This window comes from Leuciscus leuciscus (assembly GCF_965113295.1).
Source record: "Leuciscus leuciscus genome assembly, chromosome: 6".
In the NCBI taxonomy this organism is placed as follows: domain Eukaryota; kingdom Metazoa; phylum Chordata; class Actinopteri; order Cypriniformes; family Leuciscidae; genus Leuciscus; species Leuciscus leuciscus.
In genome coordinates, this window is record NC_138730.1 from 35,369,971 (window position 1) to 35,397,691 (window position 27,721).

A 27,721-nucleotide genomic window follows, 5' to 3' on the forward strand; every position below is an offset into this window, starting at 1 on the left:
ATATTTAGAGTTTATTTTAGAGAGAGGCTGTTGAGAGAGTTTTAGAGATGTTCAGCTTCACGTCCCATCTGAAAAAGGAGAGAGAACAAATAGACTTTATTGTATTTAAAAATCACCATTCTTTCTGATCTGACAGTCTTTAAGTTGTCAATTGGAATATTGTATATGAATACTCTTGCATCAGTTTGTGTTCATCAGTGATTTACTGTTGAAGTTGTATTTTCTTGAGCTCCCGGATTTTTTCCTTTAAGCCCTGCTTCCAGTGACTGCATCTCAGTTGTGAAGAAACTGTTTGCCAAGATAGGTAGAGATGTATAATGTGCAGCATTCAACGGGCTTGTTTTGTCCATCTAATGAATTGAGGAGTTTGATTAGATTTTTTTCTTGAAGTCAGACACGACACAGATGAATTTAAAAGTATAGCATCTCACATACTCACTCGTCCCCATAATCATAACTGACATAATGACGGCGATGGCAGCGAGACTCATCATCATCTTCTGCTTGAGATGCATGTTGTGTTCACTGAGGTCCTGGATCTTCTGTCAATGCAAAGTTAGAGATGCTCACTGACTCCACACATTCACACCGGCTCCTTTTGCATCATCAAAAAGAGGAACTCATTGTCAGATTCATCGCAGGAATTGCACACATCTTCATGATGCCTTCTGGAGAAATATTGCTTGTGCTTTCTCAGTGATTTTATTACGGATATTTGATGGTGCAATCGTAAGCCCCTCAGTCAGTGATGCAGTTATTTTTCACAGAAAATAAAGTTTGAGGATGTACTTTGGACATGTGAAATGCCTAACTTCATGGAGGGCAATAAATCATGGAATTTATAAGTTGTTTAGTCATCAAATGCAACAAGGATTGAGGAAAGGGTGTGAGCAGCACTGGCATATTTTGGGTAAGAAGAAGAAAATTGGATTCTGTATCTTTGTATCTGTGAACTTAACAAACAGGAACCCATATTTATGTTTTTTTTTGTTGTTGTTTTTTTTTTGGTCTAAACAATACTACCTTGATTTTATTGTTTTTCCAGGTCTAAATAAATATGCACCGTATCACAGCACCTCAACGCTGTTGATGAATTGTAAAATTTTAAACTGCACCACAAAGCTTTGCAGATAACTGGCTTTAAGGGATAGTTCACCCTAAAATGAAAATAAAATAAAAATAAAACTCACCCTAGTGTTGTTTTAACGCAGTAGCCTATATCGTTCTTTCTTTTTCAGACCACAAAAGGAGCAGACCCCTGCTCGCGTGAGCTCATTCAATAGCAACCAGCATCAAACTTATTGAAAAAAGATGCAAAAGTATCACAGAACGATCTCATGAAATCTGGGGGTATACGATATGGTTTGGTGAAAAACAAAACAAAATTTTATGTATTAGCATATTTAACGAAAATCCTGATTTTGGCCGTTGGTCTTCTGTGCTCGACTCGATCTGTTCGTGAAACTAGCACCGCAGTTCACTTCAACTCGCCCAGAAAAAGCACACAAGTTGTGAGAAATCAAGATGAATAAAATGTTTGTTAATTTTCATATTTAAACTCTTATCTTTCTGGTAAAAAATGAATTAAATGCAGTTGATTTAGTAAGTCAGTAAGAAAAACAATATCTGTTTCTGTGTTGGCCCATGTGTTATTCTTATATCCTGAGATCCTCCTCAAAATTGATAGTGTTGTATCGGTGAGTGTATGGCAAGCCATTTTAACATTTAATCATTTAAACCGACTAGTCTCTATTTTCATGCTACTAGTACTTATTTTTTAGATACTAGTATCTATTCCAGTTCGTACTAGTACTTATTCATTAGCTACTAGTGCTTATTCTTTAGGTACTAGTGCCTATTCTTTAGATACTAGTGCTTACAATCCGGCCTCTAGCTCATACATGCCAGAGGAGAACTGGCCCCCGACTGAGCCTGGGTTCTCCCAAGGTTTTTTTTTCTCCATTAGGTCACCTGATGGAGTTTTAGGACACCATTAGGTCACTTGATGGAGTTTTTCGGTTCCTTGCCACTGTTGCCTTTGGCTTGCTCAGTTGGGGATATTTTGGGGATATTTAATTTAATTTTATCAATCAATAAATTCCTCTTGAAACAAACTTTGTTGTATTATTTTAATTTAATACTGTGAAGCTGCTTTGATACAATCTGTATTGTGAAAAGCGCTATACAAATAAACTTGACTTGACTTGACTTATTATTTTGGTACTAGTACCTTTTTAAAGATACTAGTACTTATTCATTAGATACTAGTTCTTATTTATTAGATACTAGTACTTATTCATTAGTTACTAGTACTTATTATTAGATACTAGTACTTATTCATTAGATACTAGTACCTATTAAATAGATACTAGTACTTATTCATTAGATACTAGTACTTATTCCAATAGTGACTAGTAATTATTCTTTTGTTACTAGTAACAAATTATTATTTTTTTTGCCATTGACTTCTATGGGGATCTGTCATTCCGATATCAACTATTCAGTTCTGACTAGTATGTATTCCAATTGTGACTAGTACATATAAGATACTAGTAGTTATTCATTAGGTACTAGTACTTATTTTTTAGATACTAGTATGACTAGATACTAGTATGTATTCAATAAATACTAGTACTAAGTCATTAGATAATTAAATAGATACTATTTCCTGTAACGATAACCAGCTGGAGTGCCCTTGAAAGCCTCCAGAGGGCACTCCACACCAGACTATCATGTTTCACTCACAAACTACATTTCCCATAACTCACTGCCCGGACTCATCATCACTTATCACTGATCACATTCACCTGTACCTCATTCACTGATTGCATTCACCTGTCTCATCCTGTTAGTCTGTCTATTTATACCGTGTTCATTCATTCACTCACTGCGAAGTCTTGTTTAAGTGTTACACTGCAATTCCGAGCGTTTTCCCTGGTTTCTTGTCTTTTGGTTTATTTGGATTTCTTGCCCTATTCCCTGGATTACTCTTTTGCCTCTGGTCCCTACCTGTTTTGTTTGTTTCTTTGTTGGTTTGTTTGGACTGCCTACCTGTGTTTTGACCTTTTGCCTGTACGCTGGATTACGCCTCTGGATTGCCCCTAAATAAAAGCTGCGTTTGGATCTTAACCCTCGTGTCTCGGAGCAGTTCGTGACAGAAGACTTCGCCACACCCAGATCCAGCAGCTATGACCTCCAGAAATCCAGCAGTACGGATCTCGCCTGATCTTCCCAGCATGAGCCGGGAGTTCGCTGGACAGATCGCGGCCTTGGCCCTGGATAGCCTCGATCTGTTCCAGTACACCTGGGGGTTTGTTCCTCTCGCTACCTCTTGCTCTCTGGGTGACGAGGCTATTAAGTTGTGTTACCGGCTGGGGGCTAAGGAGGTCGACCCGAGGGAGCTCCCTGATCTCTCCGGTCTGGATTGGAGAGAGGCACTCTCCAGATGTCTGGAGAGCTTCCTTCCGTGGCACGCCATGTCACCGTCTGCACTTCACGCCAGTCCAGCCGAGCCCGCACTTCACGCCAGTCCAGCCGAGCCCGCACTTCACGCCAAATCTGCCGAAGCCAAGGCAGTATGCGTCATGCCCGCCGCCCCTGAGACTGAGAGCGTCATGCCCGCCGCACCTGAGACAGCAAGCGACATGCCTGCCAAGCTAGAGCCCTCTTCACCGCTGGTCCCGTCCAGCACAGAGCCCTCTTCACCGCTGGTCCCGTCCAGCACAGAGCCCTCTTCACCGCTGGTCCCGTCCAGCACAGAGCCCTCTTCACCGCTGGTCCCGTCCAGCACAGAGCCCTCTTCACCGCTGGTCCCGTCCAGCACAGAGCCTTCACCGCTGGTCCCGTCCAGCACAGAGCCCTCTTCGCCGCTGGTTCCGTCCAGTTCAGAGCCCTCTTCATCGCTGGTCCTGTCCAGCTCAAAGTCCTCTTCGCCGCTGGTCCTACCCAGCTCAAAGCCCTCGCTGATGCTGGTCCCGTCAAGCTCAGAGCGCGCTGAGCCAGAGCCAAAGCTTCACGTCAGTCCTGCCGAGCCAGAGCCAGAGCTTCACGTCAGTCCTGCCGAGCCAGAGCCAGAGCTTCACGTCAGTCCTGCCGAGCCAGAGCCAGAGCTTCACGTCAGTCCTGCCGAGCCAGAGCCAGAGCCAGAGCTTCACGTCAGTCCTGCCGAGCCAGAGCCAGAGCTTCACGTCAGTCCTGCCGAGCCAGAGCCAGAGCTTCACGTCAGTCCTGCCGAGCCAGAGCCAGAGCTTCACGTCAGTCCTGCCGAGCCAGAGCCAGAGCTTCACGACAGTCCTGCCGAGCCCGAGCCAGAGTTCCACGTCACGTCCGCCCGTCCAGAGTCTCGTCCCACTGAGACCGAATCTGATCCTGATCCTGATCCTGATCCTGATCCTGATCCTGAGCCTGAGCCTGAGCCTGAATCTCTTCCTCTTTCTACGCCTGTGTCTTCGGACAAGATGGCCAACTCCACGCCTGTGTCTTCGGACAAGATGGCCGACTCCACGCCTGTGTCTTCGGACAAGATGGCCGACTCCACGCCTGTGTCTTCGGACAAGATGGCCGACTCCACGCCTGTGTCTTCGGACAAGATGGCCGACTCCACGCCTGTGTCTTCGGACAAGATGGCCGACTCCACGCCTGTGTCTTCGGACAAGATGGCCGACTCCACGCCTGTGTCTTCGGACAAGATGGCCGAAACCACGCCTGTGTCTCAGGACAAGATGGCCACCGCCGAGCCAGTGTCTCAGGACAAGATGGCCACCGCCGAGCCAGTGTCTCAGGACAAGATGGTCTCCGCTGAGCCAGTGTCTCAGGACAAGATGGTCGCCGCCGAGCCAGTGTCTCAGGACAAGATGGTCGCCGCCGAGCCAGTGTCTCAGGACAAGATGGTCTCCGCCGAGCCAGTGTCTTCGGACAAGATAGTAGCCGCTGCCACAGTGTCTGTCCCTGAGCCGGTGTCTGTCCCTGAGCCGGTGTCTGTCCCTGAGCCGGTGTCTGTCCCTGAGCCGGTGTCTGTCCCTGAGCCGGTTCCTGTCCCTGAGCCGGTGTCTGTTCCTGTGCCCTGGCCGCCTGAAGGGTCGTCTCCGCCCTGGCCGCCTGAAGGGTCGTCTCCGCCCTGGTCGCCTGAAGGGTCGTCTCCGCCCTGGTCGCCTGCACAGCCTGCACAGCCTGCTCCGCCCTGGTCGCCTGCACAGCCTGCTCCGCCCTGGTCGCCTGCACAGCCTGCTCCGCCCTGGTCGCCTGCACAGCCTGCTCCGCCCTGGTCGCCTGCACAGCCTGCTCCGCCCTGGTTGCCTGCTCTGCCTGCTCCATTCTGGCCTCCCGTATTACCGCAGTCTCAAGGTCCTCTTCCGCTCCACGGACCTGGCCCTCCATCCTGCCCCCGGATCCGCCTCCGGGCCACCTCCCACCTGGACAGTTTTGGAGCGTCTGGAAGCCGCTCTTTGGGGAGGGGCTATGTAACGATAACCAGCTGGAGTGCCCTTGAAAGCCTCCAGAGGGCACTCCACACCAGACTATCATGTTTCACTCACAAACTACATTTCCCATAACTCACTGCCCGGACTCATCATCACTTATCACTGATCACATTCACCTGTACCTCATTCACTGATTGCATTCACCTGTCTCATCCTGTTAGTCTGTCTATTTATACCGTGTTCATTCATTCACTCACTGCGAAGTCTTGTTTAAGTGTTACACTGCAATTCCGAGCGTTTTCCCTGGTTTCTTGTCTTTTGGTTTATTTGGATTTCTTGCCCTATTCCCTGGATTACTCTTTTGCCTCTGGTCCCTACCTGTTTTGTTTGTTTCTTTGTTGGTTTGTTTGGACTGCCTACCTGTGTTTTGACCTTTTGCCTGTACGCTGGATTACGCCTCTGGATTGCCCCTAAATAAAAGCTGCGTTTGGATCTTAACCCTCGTGTCTCGGAGCAGTTCGTGACAGTACCTATTAAATAGATACTAGTACTTATTCATTAGCTACTAGTACTTATTCAATAGATACTTATTCAATTAGCTACTAGTACTTATTCAATAGATACTAGTACTTATTCATTAGCTACTAGTACTTATTCAATAGATACTAATGAATAGGTACTAGTATCTATTTAATAGGTACTAGTATCGAATGAATAAGTACTAGTATGTAAAAAAATAAGTACTAGTACCTAATAAATAACTACTAGTATCTTATATGTACTAGTCACAAATGGAATACATACTAGTCAGAACCGAATAGTTGATATCTGAATGACAGATCCCCATAGAAGTCAATGGCAAAAAAAAATATTTGTTACTAGTAACAAAAGAATAGTTACTAGTCACTACTGAAATAAGTACTAGTATCTAATGAATAAGTACTAGTATCTATTTAATAGGTACTAGTATCTAATAAATATGTACTAGTATCTAATGAATAAGTACTAGTATCTAATGAATAAGTACTAGTATCTATTGAATAAGTACTAGTAGCTAATGAATAAGCACTAGTATCTAAAGAATAAGCACTAGTATCTAAAGAATAAGCACTAGTAGCTAATGAATAAGTATAGTACTTAATAATAGATACTAGTATCTTAAAAAATAAGTACTAGTAGCATGAAAATAGATACTAGTCGGTTGAAATGATTAAATGTTAAAACGGCTTGCCATAGTCAGTGTCTAGGGTCAAACATCACTCTGCGCTGCTCAGAAGAGTCATCCTATATATGAAGAGTTCAGATGCAAAAGCCTCTAAGTGCCATCTGAAATTTTCCTCTAGAATGATCATTTTTATAAAGCTTGTATATTTAAGTTCAGTAATTTCACTTAAATGACAATTAATAGGTCATTTGCATTGCCATTTAAGTGAAATTATTGAACTTAAATATACAAGCTTTATAAAAATGATCATTCTAGAGGAAAATTTCAGATGGCACTTAGAGGCTTTTGCATCTGAACTCTTCATATATATATATATATATATATATATATATATATATATATATATATATATATATATATAAAAGAGGTTAAGAGCCTCATTGCTGTGACTTAGTTTTATAGGAGAAGAATTAAATAGAAAAAAAGAGAGACTATTTAACTTTAATGTATTATGATGAGTCTATGCACAAAACTGATTTATTAGTCACTTGATGAGAATGACAGCAATGTTAGAGAATGCTGCCACCTAGAGGTGAAACAAAAACAAGGCTATTTCTCCTTTAACTGTACACCCGAGCCACTGTAGTTTTGTCTAAGCTCTAAAAAGAGGTCATCAAAATATAAACTATGAATAAAACATAAAACTATGAATAATAACTAATAATGTTTTATCACAATGATGTGACTAGATTTCTCAGTGGTTATTAAGGTAGCCTACATATATTACCATCAAATGTGGCCTGTTCATTTCACCTCTGCTGGACGACGTTGTAACAAAACCTCTGCTTAACTTAATAAGATTTCAAAGCTAATCCCAGATCTGAGTCTGTAATGTCTGTATTGCAGAAATCATCAACATCAGACTCAACACGGCAAAACCACAAGCAGGAAGATTGTGGTTTCACAGATAAGTATTGTGCCGTACGCCTAGTCCCAGACTAAAATGCATGTTTGAGCCGTTTTAACTGAAAGTAACTTGCACTGACATATCTTAAAATATTACTCAGCCATTGTTTTGTTTTAAGATGCACACCAGTAATGGTTTCTGTTTTCTAAGGCACGTTTATAAAAGCCACTTAAATGTCCTAATTGAACTAAGGCCTAATCATGGCTTAATCTAAGCCTTGTATGTCATTATGACGAGAATGATGCGGCGTTAAAGATTTTTCTGACACTACGCTTTGTTTCCTGATTAACTAACTGCATATTGTATCTATATTAAAAACGTGTTAATGTCAATGCGATGACAAGCACAGCTTCAGATTTATTTACCACTTTATTTGAGTACAATTCGTCTTCGTACAGGCGCAATAAAGATTGTTTCAGATATAGGAACATATAGATTGTAAGCAGTACATAATAAATGGCTTTCATTAGTCAAATTCTTGAAAAGCCAAATAAATATTGATGAATAAATGCTTCAATTCACTGATAAGTTACATCACAATAAATAACATGAAGCATATTTTCAACAAGTTAACTGTTTCAGAAAAATTCTTAATCCGTCTAAGCATCTTTAGAGTATTTAAGGGGAGGAGGTTGGGAGAGGTGTAGAGACCATGCTGTTCATCTTCTGCAGTCTGAGAAAAAGACCATTGACAAATAAGCATTATTATATTGAAAATTTCTGCACTTTCTGATAGATTTCTATAGTCAAGTCAAGTCACATTTATTTATATAGCGCTTTTTACAATACAGATTGTTTCAAAGCAGCTTTACAGAGATAACAGGAAAATAATGCAAACATCTTTTTAATCAGTCTATATGTTGTCATTCTTAATACTACTGTTGGATTGTACTATTTTTCAGTCTCACCCTTTAAGTTTCCTGAGATCCTGGAGCTTTTCCCACACCCAGGTCTCGCTCCAATGACTGCATCTCGGGCCCTCACTTGTGTAGAAACTGTGCCAAGACAGGGAGACAGATTTAGAAACAGCTAAAGATGATTGGATATAAGACAAAATAGATATTCTTTATCTAACATTACATGACTGCTTTGACACAAGGAGGTTTAGTCTGAAGTTTGAATCCTGTTATAGGTAATGTGATTTCATTGGTGGAGACGGATGTGCAGCATTCAACTGGCTTGTTTTTTTCCATCTAATGAATTGAGGAGTTTGATTAGATTTCTTTTTGTAAGTCAGACACGACACAGATGAATATAAAAGTATAGCATCTCAAATACTTGCTCGTCCCCATAATCATAACTGACGTAATGAAGGCGATGGTAGCGAGACTCATCATCTTCTGTTTGAGCTGCATGTTGTGTTCACTGGATCTTCTGTCAATGCAAAGTTAGAGATGCTCACTGACATCTCACGTATACACCGACCCTTTTTATCAAAAAGAGGAACTGTCTGTCAGATTTTACACCAGATTTGCGGTATTTCATGATTTTATTTTCTGGAGAAACAACCTCCTGCATTTATGCTCACTCTGTTGTTTTGGTCCGGATATTTCATGATGCAATCCTGTGCCTGTGGATTAGATTAAAGGAAAGATCCCCCAGTCAGAGAATACTTTTTTATTTATTTTATTTTTTATTGCAGCTTTTGCTGAATTCTCTGCTGTTTACTGTTTGACAAAAATATATTTGTTGTTCTCCCCCCACATGTCCTACTATGTTGATTTTATTTGAACAAATATATAAACATAAATAAGCAGTTTGAACCTATGTCATAGGCACATGATAAGGACATGGTGGACCTAGCAGATCCTTCATGTGGCCGGAGGGGAGTATCAGAGCTGAAAAGGGGAAGGATGTGAAGGCTCCTGGAGAACTCGGTGAGTAAGAGAATCACTCAAATCATGACTGTATAGGGTGGGATGTTCACCCTTGCACTTTCCATTATGACCTCCATAAACTAACTCAAGACTAGAGAGTTACTGAATGTACAAAGACGGTGACTTTCCACTCTTTTACACATTTTGAAACTCTCTAATATACCATACTCGAAAACTGTAATCAAATGCACTGTGCATACCTCAATGAAATAATCACAGTATTAAGTAAAAGACAAAATGGTGTCCCAAAAATACAGTTTGCCTTAATTTTTGAATCGTATACACTACCGTTCAAAAGTTTAGGGTCAGGTTTTTATTTTATTTTATTTTATTTTATAAAAAAATTTCAGCAAGGATGCATTAAATTAATCAAAAGTGACTGTAAAGAGATTTATAATGTTACAAAAAAAAAAAAAAATTTCAAATTGATGAGGTTCTTTCTGTTAACTTTTTATTCATTAAAGTATCCTGAAATGTTTTTATAAAGTAATAACAAAAGACTTTATATAGCTACAGAAAGACGGTGCACTCATATATGAATGGGAGAAAGTGCATTGCGTGTGCATTGCCCACGTTCTAAAGAAAAGAGCTAATCGCAGATTGGTAAAGTCATCGCGTCACTACAGCCAAAGTGCAGCTGGTTGCAATATAGACACAGACAGTGTTCTCAGACACACACTTAGGACCTTGGTTTGTTTTGCACTTCTCTGCCACTGTAATTCTGCTCACTCAGAACAAATATTTTTCAGTTGTGTCTTACTCAAGCAGTTATTTAAGAAAAAAAAAAAATATATATATATATATTGTTAGTTATTAGTTATTATATCTTTATTTGCATCAATGGCTCCATAAAAAAACTTTAACATCCATGGAAGCTTTCCATTTCTACAAAAGTTTCTTTATAATGAAAAAGGTTTGTTTGGGCAACCAAAAAGGGTTCTTATTGTACTTTTCTGCACTTTTTCCACTCACTGTCTTCATTCTCCATGTGCCATCAATGTGATTGTAATCCGCTCCCTTTGAAATAAGGAAACCACAAGATGGCACTTCCACTTGTACAAGCCATAAATTCATTCATAAAACAAGCGGATGCGATACTTTATCTGTCTGCCTTTTTAGATTACTCTGGAAAAATGGTCCACTTTCAGAAAATACAGGATGTAAATAGATTTTTGTGTTACCCACAGATACTATGAGTTCATGCCTTTTTGGTTTACAATGCACCAGTTCAAATCTGTCAGGTTGTTTCCCAATCCTATTCCAGCATTTACTATTTTCTATTCTCTAATATTTTTGTTTTCTGTAGCCTTTGAACGTTCAGTAAATAGTTGTAAAAAGGACTCTAAAAAATATAGTTATACAAGTATATTTATATTTCTTATTTATTGTAATTAAAATAATATTTTTTTATATTATATTTTTTTATTTATCAGAATGTGACCAGAGAAGTCACACTTTAAATATTTTGACGATATCATTTCCTTTTTTTGGGGGGGGGGAAATGAAATGAAGTATACAGTATTGTCCCCAGTAGGGAAATTTGGTGTGGTTACTCATACAAAATACAAAATCCTATACAATACAACACAATACAATACAATACAAACATACCCTTAAAAAACGCCTCGGTTACGACTGTAACCTCGGTTCCCTGAAGAGGGAACGAGCGTTGCGTCGAAAAGCTGACGCTATGGGAACGCTTTGCGTGATGACGTCTTGAAGCACATGTAAAATCAGTCCAATGGTGTGGCGGAACGTCAGAGGCGGGTGACGTCACGTACCAGGAAGCTATAAAAGCCGGCCCGAAACAGAAAACGAAAGCTTCGTAAAGTCTGAAGTCGCGCTGACAGGCATGAAGGAGATATGGCAAGGCGACGCAACGCTCGTTCCCTCTTCAGGGAACCGAGGTTACAGTCGTAACCGAGGCGTTCCCTTTCAAGGGAACTCCCGTTGCGTCGAAAAGCTGACGCTATGGGAACGTCTATACCAACGCCTCCATAGCTACAAATGTCTGTCCTGTGTGTAATCATGTGAGCAGCACTAAGAAGACAAAACATGAGACCCTAGAGTAGAGTCTAAATCCAGAGAGTAGAACCTGACGAAGGTGTGCGGTGAGGACCAGCCTGCCGCATCACAGACGTCCTGTAACGATACTCCTGATATAAGGGCCTTAGAGGCCGCCATACTCCTAGTAGAGAGCGACCGGACAGCCAAAGGAGAAGGCTGTCCAGCCGCCTCATAAGCCAGTGAGATAGTCTCAACCACCCACTTGCTCATCCTTTGCTTAGACACTGGACCTCCCTTGTTAGGGGAGCAAAAGTCACTTTTACGCCACAGGGCAGCTCTGTGGACATACGCGTCTAACGCCCGAACAGGGCAAAGCAAATTATTCGCCTCCTGGTCCGATTTCGAAAGGGAGGAGGACCTCCAAGTGCCACGAAGGAAACGAGATACCAAGGGGTCTTTCCCCACCCAAAGGACTGTGGTAAGCACCTATGGCCGCCACATAGACCTTTAAAGTGGACGGGGTCAGACCTGCAGTGAACCGTTCCTGCAGGAACTCCAGCACTGTACCAATTGGGCAGTGGACTGGGTCCAACCGACGGTCACTACACCAAGAAGTGAATACTCTCCACTTCAGGGCATAAAGTTTCCTCGTGGAGGGAGCTCTGGACTGTAGAATGGTCTCAACAACCTCGGTTGAGAGACCTGACTCTATGAGCTGGGCCCCCTCAGAGGCCAAGCCCACAGGTTCCACAGTTCTGGCCGAGGGTGAAATATCGAGCCCTCTGCCTGGGACAGAAGGTCCCTCCTGACGGGTAACTCCAGAGGATGCCCGTCGAGGAGGGACACAAGATCGGGAAACCCGGTCCCTGCGAACTCTTTCCAGAACTCCCGGGAGCAGAGCAACTGGGGGAAAGGCGTACAGACGTAGCCTCGGCCACGTCTGTACCATAGCATCCAGTCCCAGAGGAGCTGGATGCGTGAAGGAGAACCAAAGTGGACAGTGAGACGTCTCTCGAGACGCAAACAGATCCACTTATAATTTCCATATCAGCTCCACCACCTCGGGGGTGGAGCCACCATTCCCCGGGCCTCGGCCCCTGTCTCGACAGAGTGTCTGCTCCTATATTCTGGACCCCGGGGATGTAGGCTGCCTTGAGTGACAGCAACTTCCCCTGGGACCACAAGAGGATATGGCATGCCAGCGCAAACCCCCTTGATATAGGCGACTACCGACGTGTTGTCCGTATGTACTACACATGGTGTCCCCTGAGACCTGTGATAAAGCTCCTCAGAGCCCGGAAGACAGCTAACATCTCTAGGCTATAGAATGCCAGGAACGATGATGGTCTTCCCACAGACCTTGAGATGAGCGACCCTCAGGATTGCTCCCCAACCCGTGAGGGAAGCATCCGTCGTTAGCAGTTTGCGACGACAAGGAGCTCCCAGCACTGGGCCCTGGGACAGGAACCAAGGTTTCTTCCACATAACCAAGGCACGTAGGCATCACCGCGTGACCTTGATTGTGCGAAATGGGTTGCCCCTCGGGGAAAAACCCTCTGGTCCTGAGCCACCACTGCAGGGGCCTCATGTGCAGCAGTCCAAAAGGTATCCTGTTGGAAGCTGCTGCCATGAGACCCAACAGTCTCTGGAACTGTTTGACAGTGAGTAGCTGGCCTAGCTTTACACTTCTCACAGCTGCCAGGATGGAATCGAAGCGTGGCGAAGACAGGCGCGCCTGCATCGACACTGAATCCCAAACCACGCCTAAAAAAGTGGTCCTCTAAAATGGAGAAAGCACACTCTTCTTGGCGTTCAGCCGTAACCCCAACTCTTTCATATGGGCGAGAACAACATCTCGATGTTGAACCGCCATCTAATGCGACTGAGCTAAAATCAACCAATCGTCGATGTAGTTCGTGATGCGAATACCCCGGAGGCGCAGAGGCGCCAGAGCTGCATCCACGCATTTGGTGAAAGTGCGGGGTGATAAAGCTAGGCCGAATGGAAGAACTCGATATTGGTATGCTTTGCCCCCGAAAGCAAACCTCAGGAACTTCCAATGACACGGACAGATGGAAATATGCGTCCTTGAGGTCTATCGTGACAAACCAGTCCTCGGACCTGATCTGTGGCACGATTTGTCTCAAGGTTAACATTTTGAACTTGAGCTGCATGTACTCGTACAGAACTCGAAGATCTAAAATGGGACGCAATCCCCCGTCCTTTTTTGGAACTATGAAGTACCGGTTGTAAAACCCGGTTTCCCTGTTGGAGGGGGGTACATATTCTATGGCCCCTTTCTCTAACAGAGTGTTTACTTCCTGTTCCATAACCAGAACCTGCTCGGGGCCCACCACTGTGGGCAGGACCCCATAAACCGCGGTGGGCGTTAATAGAATTGTATCTAATACCCTTTTTCCACGGTCTGCAGGACCCAACGAGAAACATTTGACAGTAGCTTCCACGCTGTCAAAGATTCTACTAGAGGTACCAGTCTCTCGAGACTGGTTTCTGGATTTTGTTGCTGTTGAGTAGTCGGTTCGTCGCCCTGTAACGGCGCACCGGCAGGGAACGACCAAACAGACTGCTCCAGCACCCTCCTCAGAGGGGGCGGGCATCCCGAGGCCACTACGTTTCCGGGTGGACCTTGAGATATGTGCTCGCCGGAGACCGCTGCGCCCTGTAACACCGGAGGCGGCAGGGTTGGCAGAACGGTCCCCTGAGGGCACCGAAGAGAGACGGCACCGTATTTTTCTCCTGCTGTTGAGTAGTCGGTTCGTCGCCCTGTAACGGCGCACCGGCAGGGAACGACCAAACAGACTGCTCTAGCACCCTCCTCAGAGGGGGCGGGCATCCCGAGGCCACTACGTTTCCGGGTGGACCTTGAGATATGTGCTCGCCGGAGACCGCTGCGCCCTGTAACACCAGAGGTGGCAGGGTTGGCAGAACGGTCCCCTGAGGGCACCGAAGAGAGACGGGCACCGTGAAAAGAGGTGTTAACCGCTCTGCTTCGGGGGGACTACCCTCATTTGTCCTGAGCCCTCAGACATCAGGACTTTTTCCCAGCAGCTTTCTTGGCGGTAATAACGGTCCGCAGATCCGTTTTACCCCTCGAAGACTGCTGGGTTTGAGAGCGCCCTCCGTGTCCCCGAGATTTTTGTGGGGGAGCACGAGAGGACACACTCTGTTTTTGAGTGGCACGATGTTCAGCGCTCTTTTTAGAGGAGTGAGGCTGCTCCCGCTCAGCAGCCTCAATGAAAGAACGTCGGGGGAGAAGTTTTTGTAATGCAGCTGCCTGTTTAGCAGCTTCCTGAGATTTAGCTACCGCACTGTTTACTGCATCACCAAATAAACCAACAGTGGAAACCGGAGCATCTAAGAGAACGTGCTTTTCTTTCTCTTTTATATCGCTCAAATTGAGCCACAGATGCCTCTCAGTGGCCACCAGGGCTGCCATAGACCGCCCGATTGATTTAGCGGTCTCCTTGGTGGCCCTGAGAGACAGATCTGTGGCTCTGCGTAGTTCAGCCACTGTGTCAGGACCAATTCCTCCGCCCTCCTCTAAATCCCCCAATAATTCTGCCTGATAGGCTTGCATAATAGACATCGTATGCAGACACGCTGCAGCTTGACCAGCGGCTGCATACGATTTATGAACCAGAGATGATGTGAATTTTACTGGCTTAGAGGGAAGTGAAGGAGCTTTCAGGGAAGATGCCGTTGCTGGAGAGAGATAGCTCGCAAGCGTCTCCTCCACCTTCGGCATCTCCCCATAACCATATTCTTTATATTTGTGAATGGAAGAATAGTGGGATGTTTGTGGTGCATACACTCTGTATGAAACCGGTTTTCCCCACGATTTCGACACCTCGGTGTGGAGATCGGGGAAAAACGGAAGGCTTCTTCGCTGAGGCTGTGTACGAGATGGCAGGAAGCGTTCGTCGAGCTTACTTTTCGAACGAACGTCCTGCCTATCCTCTGGCCACTCAATAGATAGTCTGTCAACTGCTCTAGTAATAACATCGAGCAGTTCCTCAAACGCATGAGACTGAGGTGGCGAATCCTCAGACTCAGCTTCAATACTCACAACATCCAACTCCTCAGAGCTGGACAGTTGCAGTATTGGTGCCTCTATCGGGGGGGAAGAAACCGCAATGCGTGCTTCCACACCCTGATGAGAGGCACTGGATCTGTCAGATTGATGCTGAGATAAGGCAGAGCCCGTCTCAACATCCACTGACAGATCCATTTGCGAACCCCAGGTCTGAGATCGCCGCCGAGCCTCAGCCGCGGCGGGACCCGAGCCCTGGGGAACGCGATCGGGATTGAACCGAGCCAAGCGGGATCGGAGCGTGCGCAATGGAAGCGCGTCGCAATGCACACAGTCACCACCCTCGAGTGCTGACTGGGCATGCTCCTCACCCAAACAAACAACACAAAGAGTGTGAGTATCACCTCCCGTTAAATAACGCGGGCAGGGATGGACACACACTCTAAACTGCTGCTTGCTCGCCATACTGAATATATATATATAATATAGACAGACAACACCAAATAACAAGGACAGATTCAACACAGAGCGCAACTGAAGACTCAGAAAGCTTTCGTTTTCTGTTTCGGGCCGGCTTTTATAGCTTCCTGGTACGTGACGTCACCCGCCTCTGACGTTCCGCCACACCATTGGACTGATTTTACATGTGCTTCAAGACGTCATCACGCAAAGCGTTCCCATAGCGTCAGCTTTTCGACGCAACGGGAGTTCCCTTGAAAGGGAACATAATTTATCCTTGTTTAACCATTTAATTGATGCAGGCACAAACAAGTTTTTGAACCTATTCAGTTTACACCATGAGATTCTATAACGTCTACAGGAAACAGAGCAAGTATGAAGTACATGTGACGGATCACACAAAATTCTTCTAGCTTCTCTTAATGTCTAACCAATTTATGTTCTGATTCTGAAATGTCATGTCAATATCTATCCACTAACTTACCATTATACCAATATCTTATAACAGTAGCTCTAAAATGTTATTTAGCACATGACGGAAGTCTGATTTCAGCCTTGTTGAAGACAATGTTCCTCACATGCCTTCAGAGTCTCACATGAATTGATGCAACAGTTTTGCTCAGCAGCACACAATGTTTCCGGCACACAAAATCAGGCCACTAGACTCTTCCGACCTAGAAAAAAAACCCACAAATGATTTATCTTTCCAAGTTCACTTGCTAGGGGTCGCCATTGTGTTTCTATCTGAAAACTGAAATATATAGTGGATATTGGAGGCTTCTTCTCACAGTAAAAACTTCTTCCTTCTTCTGGGGTGGCTTATCAAGATTGATGTTTGAAATGTGCTTTAAATTTTGGTTCACAGTGACATTTTGACCTCAAAGAAGTGTTAAAATATGGGAAATGTGGTTTTAAAAAAAAACTTCCACTTTCACCCCCACATCAACCCACATTTCTCGTGTCTCTCAAATGCACAGTCACGATTCGAGGGTTGGCAAAAAAAAAAAAAACATATTCCTTTTCTGTTTCCCCTTTTCACACAGATCGTTTGGAAAACCCATTACAGAATATTCTCCAATTATTATTAATAAATTATTATTATTTCATTAGAGTGTTTTTGTGTATGATTGCTTTTGATTGCTTCTTACTCAAGGAACAATGCTTGTTACTTGGTATTTGTTTTGTATTACTTCAAGCATTTTAATCATAATGTAAAAGCTGATTGATAGTTTACATGTTTGTTCAAATAAAAAGAATGTACCACATTCAAAAGCGAAACAGTTTGAGATAAACAGTGTGGCACTTTATTATGAACCTTTCAGCCACAAAGATCTTATAAACTATATGTTGCCGCTGTGAAAACTGCAACATGATACAGACCCTCAGATTGTGGTCTGAGAAAAAGAGAAGGCCGCCATGACCTAGAAAATCAGGAAATGCAGCAAGCAGACTCAAAAGTAAAAATGCTAGTAACATATTTGAAGTGTTGATTGTGTTTGATGTCCTCCTTTCCAACTCTGATAGCTAATTAAATACCAAATATTTGTCTCACATATACAGTACCCGTCAAAAGTTTGAAAACATTAGTTTTTTTAATGTTTTTGAAAGTAGTCTCTTAATCTGATGATTAAAATGATAAAAATGATTTCTGAAAGATCATGTGACACTGAAGACTGAAATAATGACTGCTGAAAATTCTGCTTTACCAACACAGGAATAAACTGCATCGTAATATATATTACAACAGAAACCAGTTAATTTAAATTGTAATAATAGTTCACAGTATTACTGTTTTTACTGTATTTTTTATCAGATAAATTCAGCCCGGTGAGATTAAGAGACTACTTTCAAAACATAACAAAAAGTAATGTTTCCAAACTTTTCACCAGTAGTGTACATTATCAGTTTATTTGACTTTTTTGTTTTACATCCACTAATAAGTATCTTGTCTAGTCATTTATGGATTTCATCCTCTGTGACGATTGAATGTGATGGTTAGCCTTAGGTGTATACTTCAGTATTATATAACAACCTATGACAGTGGAGCCTGTCAGTGGATGGAAACGCCTTCAATGTGTTCTAGAAGACAAGCTTAAATACACTGCGTCTTTTTTGGATAACCATATGACTGAATGGAAAATGTTGCGTTTTTCTTCAGTACTGCTGCTGTGGCCCCAGATCTTCTCAACCACATGGCAAGGTGTGTTTAAAATTTTCTTACCAGGGGTTTGTCAGAATATGTTATTGTGTCATCTCTAGATTAATTTCTAGTAATAACTTTTCATTAATTCATTTCAAATACTGGAGCAATAATGCCCTGCTTTTATCTCCAATAGATCCTGTTCCTTCAAGCTGTCTAACTACTTCAAATACTAAAGTTCCTATGAAGAATCTGCGTAGCTACACCATCCAGTACAAACCCTTGTACCCTGTGAATGCTGTGAGGTGAGAATCCATTCAGATTTTGGCAGGGTGAGGTATATTACAACCAAGGGACCCATCAGCAGAGGTGGGAGTAAGTCACACATGTGCAAGTCACAAGCAAGTCTCAAGTCTTAACCTTCAAGTCTCAAGCAAGTCCGAGTCAATTTTGTGAAAAGCAAGTCAAGTCAAGTCAAGTCACTGCTTTATGTCAAGCAAGTCAAGTCAAGTCGTAGCTTGGGTCACAAGTCACTGGCAAGTCATACAAACGTTTGATGATTTCACTGAATTTATATATTAAAATAAGTTAAAACTACATAAGCTGTGGACTATGGTTTTATTTGCAATTTTTTTTTTTAAATATGCATTTCCACATACAGCTGAGTGGTTACTACAATAAAAAATTACAAAAATTCAAACTACATAGCCTAAAATTTCAATGTAACTGAAATTAGGCCAACATTAAAGCATGAAAAATAAATATGCCTCAAACATTGCAGAAGACCATTAAAAGGTATTAAACAATTCACAATTCAAGTATAATGGTTCCTATGCCACCAAATGGCATTCTTCAAACTGGCATCCCCTTTATGGAACATGAACACATGTTAGATCTTTCCTTTTTAACAAAAGAATAACAAGAAAAAAACAGTAATAATTGAATTGACACAAAACTTACACCTGTCAATCAGGTGGACACAAAACTGTCAATCAGGTGGATTGACTATTGTACATTATTAATCTGTGTGAGTGAGTGATTTATTAATATTTGTGAATGAATGTGTGTGCATGTGTAGCCTATGTGTGAAGAGTGTATTGTTTGCATGTCCATGGTTGTGTTTGACTGTGTGTGTGTGTGTGTGTGTGTGTGTGTGTGTGTGTGTGTGTGTGTGTGTGTGCGAGAGAGAGAGAGAGAGAGAGAGAGAGACAGAGAGAGAGAGAGAGACAGAGAGAGAGAGAGAGAGAGAGAGGTGATTTGATTGAGTGTGATTGATTCATTAATATTTGTGAGTGAATGTGTGTGCGTGTGTATGAGTGAAGAGTGTATTGTTTGTTTGCATGTGTGCATGGTTGTGCTTGCAAGTTTGAATTTTTGTTTTGTGTATTTGTGTATGCATGGTTCGGTTCGAAAGTTTTCTTTGTGTGTAGGTGTCTTTTTACAATATTTTAGTTGTATTAACTAGCGATTTCTTTTTACTTACTCTATGCCCTATATACTAGCGTTATAAGCTAAACAGTTTTTAGAGATAAAACTCTTTACATTCGACTATCATGAAAACAAATGCCACATTTTATTATATATTTATTTTATTGGTAGCATATAACTAGACAGTACAAAGGGATGCATGCAGGTAAGAAAAACTGGAATATGGCATATTTTAACATATTTTAACCCGATTTTCATTTTCATTTTCAAGAAAATATTTTTTCTCTGTGCTTTTGTATGTAAGGGATTATTCAGATCATAAAAAAAAATCATTAATGGCACTCGAATATTATTAAAAATATATAGAAAGCCTTTATTTCATCATGGCTTTAATATTTTAAAATCAGGTGACAAGTACTTTCACAACTATGCGTTGTGGCTAATGAGCCTTTGTCAGGGTGTGTGACCAAAGCCCCTTTCACACAGAGATTCCGGAAAATACACGGATAAAGTGACCCAAGATTTGACCCGGGTTCGTTTGATTTAGGTTCATTCACACTGCCAGTCTGGCAGTGCCAGTGATTTCCAGGAATCAGAGATTGCGTTCACACACAACCCCTAAAGACATGTAATGTCTTAGCAGCGTCTTAAGTTTGCTTATGAGCTGCGATCTCTCTCTCTCTCTCCACGCTTGTGCATTTTTTTTCTTTCTTTGATTCGATTATAAACTTGCGCATTACGTATCGTTTCACAGCTGGCGAACGATCCCGGCTTCAGCGTCATCACTACGACACTGCATTATTATGGCTTTTGTTCACACAGCACGCGTTCCTGCTACGTCACGTGATTGTTGCGGTGCGTTCAAATACAGATATTTATTTTTAAAAAGACAAGTTATTTCGAGTCATTTACCTCAAGTCCGAGTCAAGTCTCAAGTCATGAATATCAAGTCAAAGTCAAGTCAAGTCTTTTATTAATATTTGTCAAGCAAGTCTCAAGTCCTAAAATTTGCGACTTAAGTCTGACTCGAGTCAAGTCATATGACTCGAGTCCCCCATCTCTGCCCATCAGTGATTCTAACACTGTGTCACAACGTGCACTCGCATCCAGTGTAGACGCGCTGAAGATGAGGATATTAAAGTTAAATTACTGCCACATATCTGTCTCTATCTCGGATAGATAGATGGATATGTATTTCTTCTCTAATAACTGAAATCATTATTTGACTGCATGTTCTCTTTCATGTAGATTTCCTACAATCAAAGGGATCACAATCTGCTCAAAGCCTTCCTCAGCATGGGCCATAAAAGCAATGAAGTACCTGGATGCAAAGAAGAAACCTCAGCCAGCTCGTAAATCTGTGACAGCGGCTCCTGGGAATACACCAACCAAAAATACAAAATCACCTCAGAGGTAACATGATAAACAGACCTTTGAATTAAAATAATTTACCAATAAATGATCTAATAGAAGAAATATTGATTTTTTTTTTTTCTATGTAAATGGACTACAAGGTTCAAGAAAAGAAATCTGCACTGTTGCAATGTATTACCCTTTAAGATTACTGTTTTGTATTTAAATGAAGAAGTTTAGCCTAAATATATTTTAAAAATCCATAAAATTAATCGTGTACATTTGTCTATTTACGGGTCTAGGACTCAAATATGCTTTACTCCAGTGAAGAAGCAGGATTATAATAACACACAGAACTTAGACATAAGAGGAGACACAAAACAAAAAACTGAAAACAAGCCGGACTGGACTGAAGGATCTACTGAAACCACAGAGACATTTCCGCTGGATGGTCTGGGATGGGAGGAAGGTTTGTCAAAATACGTCCTTGTGTCATCACTACATTTATTAGTAGTAATAAACATTTTCATTAATAGTGATTTATTTCAAAATACTGACAAAAATAATGTCCTGCTTTTATCTGATAGATTTTGATATGGGTCCAGGCTGTCTAACTACTACAACTACTAACGTTCCTATGAAGAATCTGCGTAGCTACACCATCCAGAACAAACCCTTGTTCCCTGTGAATGCTGTGAGGTGAGAATCCATTCAGATTTTGGCAGAGTAGATATAATATTATTCACCGACTAGACAAATAAGGAATACTACAAACAAGTGATCCTTCAGTGATTGATTACACCAGTCTAATTACCCTATGAAAAAAACCTGTACCAAAATGTATTTAAAATATGTCTATTTCAAGTATACTACAAACCATTAACATATTTTCTGACATATCACATGAGACTTACTGATATAAATATAATAATAATTTATTTGGAGTATTTCTTTATTGCACAATGCACATTTCTTAATATTAAGCCTAAAATGTGTTTTAGTATCACTATTAGTAAGGATAGTATGATCTCTGTTTAATTTCAGTCTTTAAATTCAGATATGTACCGAAAGTATACTTGAAATAGTGCATTTAGCACAATCAAATATACTTAAGTATAACTTTAATTGGACCTCAGCACTATTTCTGGATAACTAAAGTGCATTAAGTACAACAAATTAGTTTTATTAGTTGTTAGAATTTAGCAGATTTTAATTTATAATAAAAGTGCAATTGCAGGGTATTTATATTAAGTACATACATATATGTAAATATGTAGTATACTTAGGATAAAATAAATGTATTTCAAATACATTTTGGTATATTTATTTTTAGGGTTGGTAAAGATAAGAATATTAAAATATAATTATTTCCACATATCTCTAGACATATGGATAGATATTTCTGCTTCTCTAGTAACTGAGAGCATTTTTTGAAGGCATGTTCTCTTTCGTTCTGTAGATTTCTTACAATCAAAGGGATCACAATCTGCTCAGATCCTTCCTCACCATGGGCCGTACAAGCAATGAAGTACCTGGACGCAAAGAAGAAACCTCAGTAAGTATCAAGTACAGCTCATCAGTCTGTGACAACGGCTCCTGAGAAAATGTCAAGCATAAATACAAAATCAGCTCAGAGGTAACATGATAAACAGACCTTTGAATGAAAATTATTTGAAATAAAAAAAATTACTAATAAATGACCTGGTCTGTAATAGAAGAAAGGAGTCTACAAAGTTGAAGAAAACATTGTGCACAATTGTGAATTAATAAAAAAAATTATTGATTACTATATTCTAAAGATATTTAAAAACTTTTGTCCAACTTTTTTTCTAAATAATAATGTGTAAATTTGCTTATTTACAGCTCTACAACTCGAGTAAGCTTTACTCCAGTGAAGAAGTGGGTTTATAATTACACACAGAACTTAACAGATAGAGGGGACACAACACCCACGGAAACAGGAAAGAAGACAGAACTTCATATCCCAGTAACCACACTGGAGCAGGATTGGAGAGGATCTACTGAAACCACAGAGACATTTCAGCTAGATGGGCTGGCACAGGAGGAAGAGGAATCAACCATTATGAATGAGCCATTTATTTACAATAACTTTTGTTTGAAAAAGGAGCAGGATAAATACTCAGGCTCTTAGTTTTATCTCTATATTTGTGTGTGTGTGTGTGCAGTGCCTTTTTAACCTCATGACTTGTAATAAAAAACTGTGTTGAGAATGTGTTTTTTTTTAAGTTGCATGAAAATCTTTCTTATATATTTCCTTATATATCTATATTTCCTTAGGACATCTAACACAATATGTATTTCAAATAGGCATTTGTTACATGTCTGTTTGTTTTTGGACTTCCTTCTGTGTTCATTGTGTTCAGTTTCCCACCACTGTCTCCATCATCCCACCACTGTCTCCATCATCACCATCCTCATTAGTTAATTTAGTTCAGCTGTATTTTGTTAATCAGTCTAATCAGTTCCTCCCTGTCACCTGTGTATATACCCTGTGTTCTCCCTTAGTGTTTGTCGGTTCTCGTTGATGTCTGGTTGTGTTTTATCCTACGTTCTTTCTAGTTCCTATGTGTTGGTTCATTAAAGTCTTCCCTCCAAAGTTCTTCATCGTCGTGAGCAATTCTGAGCACCACCAAACCTAACAACATTGTCAAATAAAGTCATCTTTATTTATATAGCGCTTTATACAATACAGATTGTTTCAAAGCAGCTTCACAGTAATAAAACATTTAATGAATGTGTTAATAGGATCATGCGTTTTTGACGAAAGTTCTTAAATAAGAGCAAAGGATTTCTAAAAAACTATATTACTGCTGTGCCATCTGTTGTGAGACATTCCCACCTGCAGAGCCAGAGAACTATGGGACTGTAGTCTCAGACCAGAAGTAAGGGCACAGTTGACTAATGACAAAACTTCCGTGAGACTCTCCACCACTGCCTTAACTTCTGGTCTGACACTGCTGGTCTGGTGCTGTGGTTTGCAGCCCTAAAGTTGGATGCTATTGGGTCTCACTGCTTCTTTGGGGACTTGCTCTTGAATGGCACATTTTTAAGATGCTGTGTCAAGTTACAAGTTCAGCTACAAGATCAACCCCATCCTCAGTGTCTTTTGACGTAATATCTAAGATGGCAGCAATTAATGGACATACTGAATTAAAATTAGTTTTAAATTATACTCATCTCATAATCAAAAGTGACTAGGAAGGTCATGGAAAAAGAGTGGGAAATATAAGTTATAGTTATTCCGTAGTTATAGAAATATAAGCTAACCATGCATTTTATATATATATATATATATATATTTTTTTTTTTTTTATTTTTTTTTTTTTAAACAAATCAGAACATTTTGGTTTCATGACTTTTAAGTTTTTGTCATATTTGGCATTAAAACGCAACAATGTTATCTAGGGCTGAATTCGGAATAGCATACTACCAAAACTAGGTCCACAACACAAGGTCATTACACCCAGGTTAATGCAAGTGTTTGTTTATGTGCATTAATGAAGCACATATGTGCAAGTCAGTCCAATTCTATAAAGACCATTATTTGTGTACACAATTACATGTTCATCTTATTGCTAAGCAAGACCATCTTGGTCAACCAGCTTTACCAGAAAGACCATACTGGGCAACGTTTGACCAACTTTGGCCTCATTACACTAATTCCAATTCCAATGTGTTGACTATATCCAATTTTTCTGACGACCAGCTTACATCTTTTAAAAGTGATATCTTTTAATAAGATATCTGCATTTACACTATAAACTTGGCGAAACAACCTTAGGTAGAAGAACTGACCCAGAAAAGCTTAGGCTGAAAAGGAAGTAAAAACATTGCGATTTGCAATGGATGCAGACAAAATAATACTACAAGCTTTTGCTTTCCACACCATCTTTACAGGTCAGCAAAACATTGGTCTCTTTAGTGGGTTGAGCCTTCGTCCTCCATTCCACCACTGAGAAGAATGAAGGTGGGAATATCCAAATTGAAATTTCCCACTTCCAAAATGTGTTCCAGTTAATCACTTGTACTGTAGCTACACACCACAATATTTAAAAAAATACACATTAGCATACAGTATGATTTTAATTATTTCATAGGCTAATATAATGATATAGCCTATAGCAGAAATAAAGTAGTTTTGTTTAGTTCCTGTTTCCCCCTTAAATTGTTTCCAGGTATCTTGTTAGTCCTACCCGTATCTACTGTGCATAAGCCTTATTCTGCATCCAAAATCACATACTGTATAGGTCCTACATTAAGTTTGAATCTTACTTTAAGACTCTTTAAAAAGTAGGCTATGTTCTATATAGTATGAATGTGTGTAGTATGGATGAAATTCAGACATACTATGTTTGCAATGTTGTCATTGACGTGATCTATGGTGTCAGTTGTCAACCATTCACAAATCCTCTCCTGTGGCCTCATGGGATAGTAGAGTGTCCGTTGAATGCACATTTCAGAAACTCACCAGAAGTAGGAGGTCATCCGGGGACTTCTCGGCCTACTGTTTTTCCAGTACTATTTATTCGGACACTATTCTGTTGGCACACTGATTTTTGCATAGCCTACTAGTAGGGAAGTATTCGATTTCGGATGCAGAGCTAGTGTTTCCTCTCATCAATGTTGGGTCTTATCTTCACATCACTGGATGTTCATGCTCAGTTTTACACTGGGTGCTTTCTCGTTGCTAAAAAAACATTCAACCACAATGATGTGATGTGCGCTCTGATAATGCTACATAGTAAAGTCCCCCAATTTGTGGTTTGAGAAAGGAAGCAGACTGCTATGATCTATAAAAATCAAAATCAAGAAATGCATCAACCAGAGTTAAAAGTAAAGCAAAGTGCAATTTGTCAAAGATGAATTATGCTATTTACACAAAACACCTTTTTTCAAATACACATAGTGTTAGATGTCCCCAAATCCAACTCTGATATAAATACTTAAAGGGATAGTTCACCCAAAAATTAAAATTCTGTCATAATTTACTCACCCTCAAGTTGTTTCAAACCTGTATGAATTTCTTTTTTCTGCTGAACACAAAAGAAGATATTTTGAAAAATGTCGGTAACCAAACAGTTGATGGACCCCATTGACTTCCATAGTAGGAAAAAAAAATACTGAAAAAAATGATGACAGAATTTTCATTTTTGGGTGAACTATCCCTTTAAACATTGTGGTAACACTTTACAATAAGTTTCAGTAGTTAACATTAGTTAATGTATTAACTAACATGAACTAACAATGAGCAATACATTTGTTATAGTATTTATTAATCTATGTTAATGTTAGTTAATAAAAATACAGCTGTTAATTGTTTGTTCATGTTAGCTTACAGTGCATTAACTAATGTTAACAAAAGCAACCTTTGATTTTATTAATGTCTTAGTAAGTGTTGAAAGTAAATGTACAAATGCTGAAGAAGTATTGTTCATTCTTAGTTCATGTTTACTAAGGTTGTTAACTAATGAACCTTATTGTAAAGTGTTACCAATATTGTTTTCATATTGTATCTGAATCGTACACATTTACAGCATCAGTTTACCTTACATTTTGTTATACCTTCAAGGAATTAAACGTAATGTGACCATACTGTCCTGACTAATAAAAACCTTAACCAGTAGTCTGGGTAGTGGTTTGTATAGTATTACTTCGTTTTCTGCCTGTGGTGGCGTGAGAGTGGAGCTGTGTTAGTGGGCGGTTGTTCCATGTGCCCTAGTTCAGGTCGGAGCTTAAATAGACTGCGTCTTTCTTGAGGGTCACATCACAGGTGACAAACAATCTAGAAAATGAAGTCGCATATGTTGGGTTTCCATGCAGTTCTGCTGCTGTGGCTTCTGGTCTCGTCCTCAGTGCAAGGTGGGTTTCACACATTCTTACCAATATTCAGAAAGTTTTTTGTGTTGCTACTGAATTCAATTCTGCTTATGAATATGGTGATGATAATTATATTTTGCAAGGTCTTTCGTTTAGTGGTAGTTCACATTTAAAATGAATGCCCTGCTTGTATCTCCAATAGATCCTGTTCCTTCAAGCTGTCTAACTACTTCAAATACTAAAGTTCCTATGAAGAATCTGCATAGCTACATCATCCAGGACAAACCCTTGTTCCCTGTGAATGCTGTGAGGTGAGAATTCATTTAGATTTCTGCAGAATTATCTTGTATTATGAAGACGCAAACTAAAGGGATAATGAAAGCTTTATTTTACCTAAAATGTGTTGTAATACCCTGTTCTGTTTCATTCTGTAGATTTCGTACAATCAAAGGGATCACAATCTGCTCGGATCCTTCCTCAACATGGGCCATAAAAGCAATGAAGTACCTGGACGCAAAGAAGAAACCTCAGCCAGCTCGTAAATCTGTGACAGCGGCTCCTGTGAATACACCAACCACAAATATGACTCGGTCATCGGCTCAGATTGATACGCAGACCTTTGGATGAAAATTACTGCTATAACTGGCCAGTATCATTTTGCAGTTTTTAAAGGTTTTCTCTTTTGAGATAAAATGCACTTTATTGTACATCACACACTTTATATATTTAAAAAAATCAATGTATGCATATTTCTCTTACAAAAAAGATTGTACTTTCATATTTTATACTATCTATTAATATCTATATTTTTATTTCTCTAAAAGTTGTATTAAATCTGATTATGCATTATGTAAAGAGGTAATGTTTTCAAATAAATTAAAATCCTTTGTGCCAGACCATTTTTGAACTGCTTGTATTTAATTCCTGTAGGCTAAGCTGTAGCTTTAAATATAAATATGTGCGGCATCAAATGTAGACAAGTTATGGTTTAGAAAATAGATGGACCCGTGTCTGTT

The 27,721-nt window shown here is 40.6% G+C and overlaps 2 protein-coding genes and 1 long non-coding RNA gene across 4 annotated transcripts in view; 1 reads left to right on the top strand and 2 right to left on the bottom strand.

The window, feature by feature from the left end:
- Positions 1-27,721, bottom strand: part of LOC309501586 — a 460,649-nt gene that overhangs the window by 127,634 nt on the left and 305,294 nt on the right. The window lies entirely within an intron of this gene.
- LOC309501507 (uncharacterized protein) lies at positions 563-27,604 on the top strand. Of its 2 annotated transcripts, XM_082173671.1 has the most exons (8): positions 563-910; positions 9,328-9,429; positions 18,105-18,146; positions 18,283-18,391; positions 20,763-20,927; positions 21,170-21,336; positions 21,455-21,566; positions 27,140-27,604. In XM_082173671.1, exons 2-8 carry the CDS (start codon positions 9,366-9,368, stop codon positions 27,330-27,332), a joined length of 852 nt encoding a protein of 283 aa, XP_082029797.1. In that variant the 5' UTR covers positions 563-910; positions 9,328-9,365; the 3' UTR covers positions 27,333-27,604. The 2 variants fall into 2 exon arrangements, with proteins under 2 accessions (XP_082029797.1, XP_082029796.1); XM_082173670.1 differs by lacking the exons at positions 563-910; positions 9,328-9,429 and having other exon boundaries at positions 17,702-18,146.
- Positions 8,300-9,007, bottom strand: ccl34a.3 (chemokine (C-C motif) ligand 34a, duplicate 3). The gene is made up of 2 exons (XM_082173736.1): positions 8,633-9,007; positions 8,300-8,547 (listed from the first exon to the last, which is right to left on the bottom strand). The coding sequence occupies exons 1-2, from the start codon at positions 8,743-8,745 to the stop codon at positions 8,457-8,459; spliced, it is 204 nt and encodes a 67-aa protein (XP_082029862.1). The 5' UTR covers positions 8,746-9,007; the 3' UTR covers positions 8,300-8,456.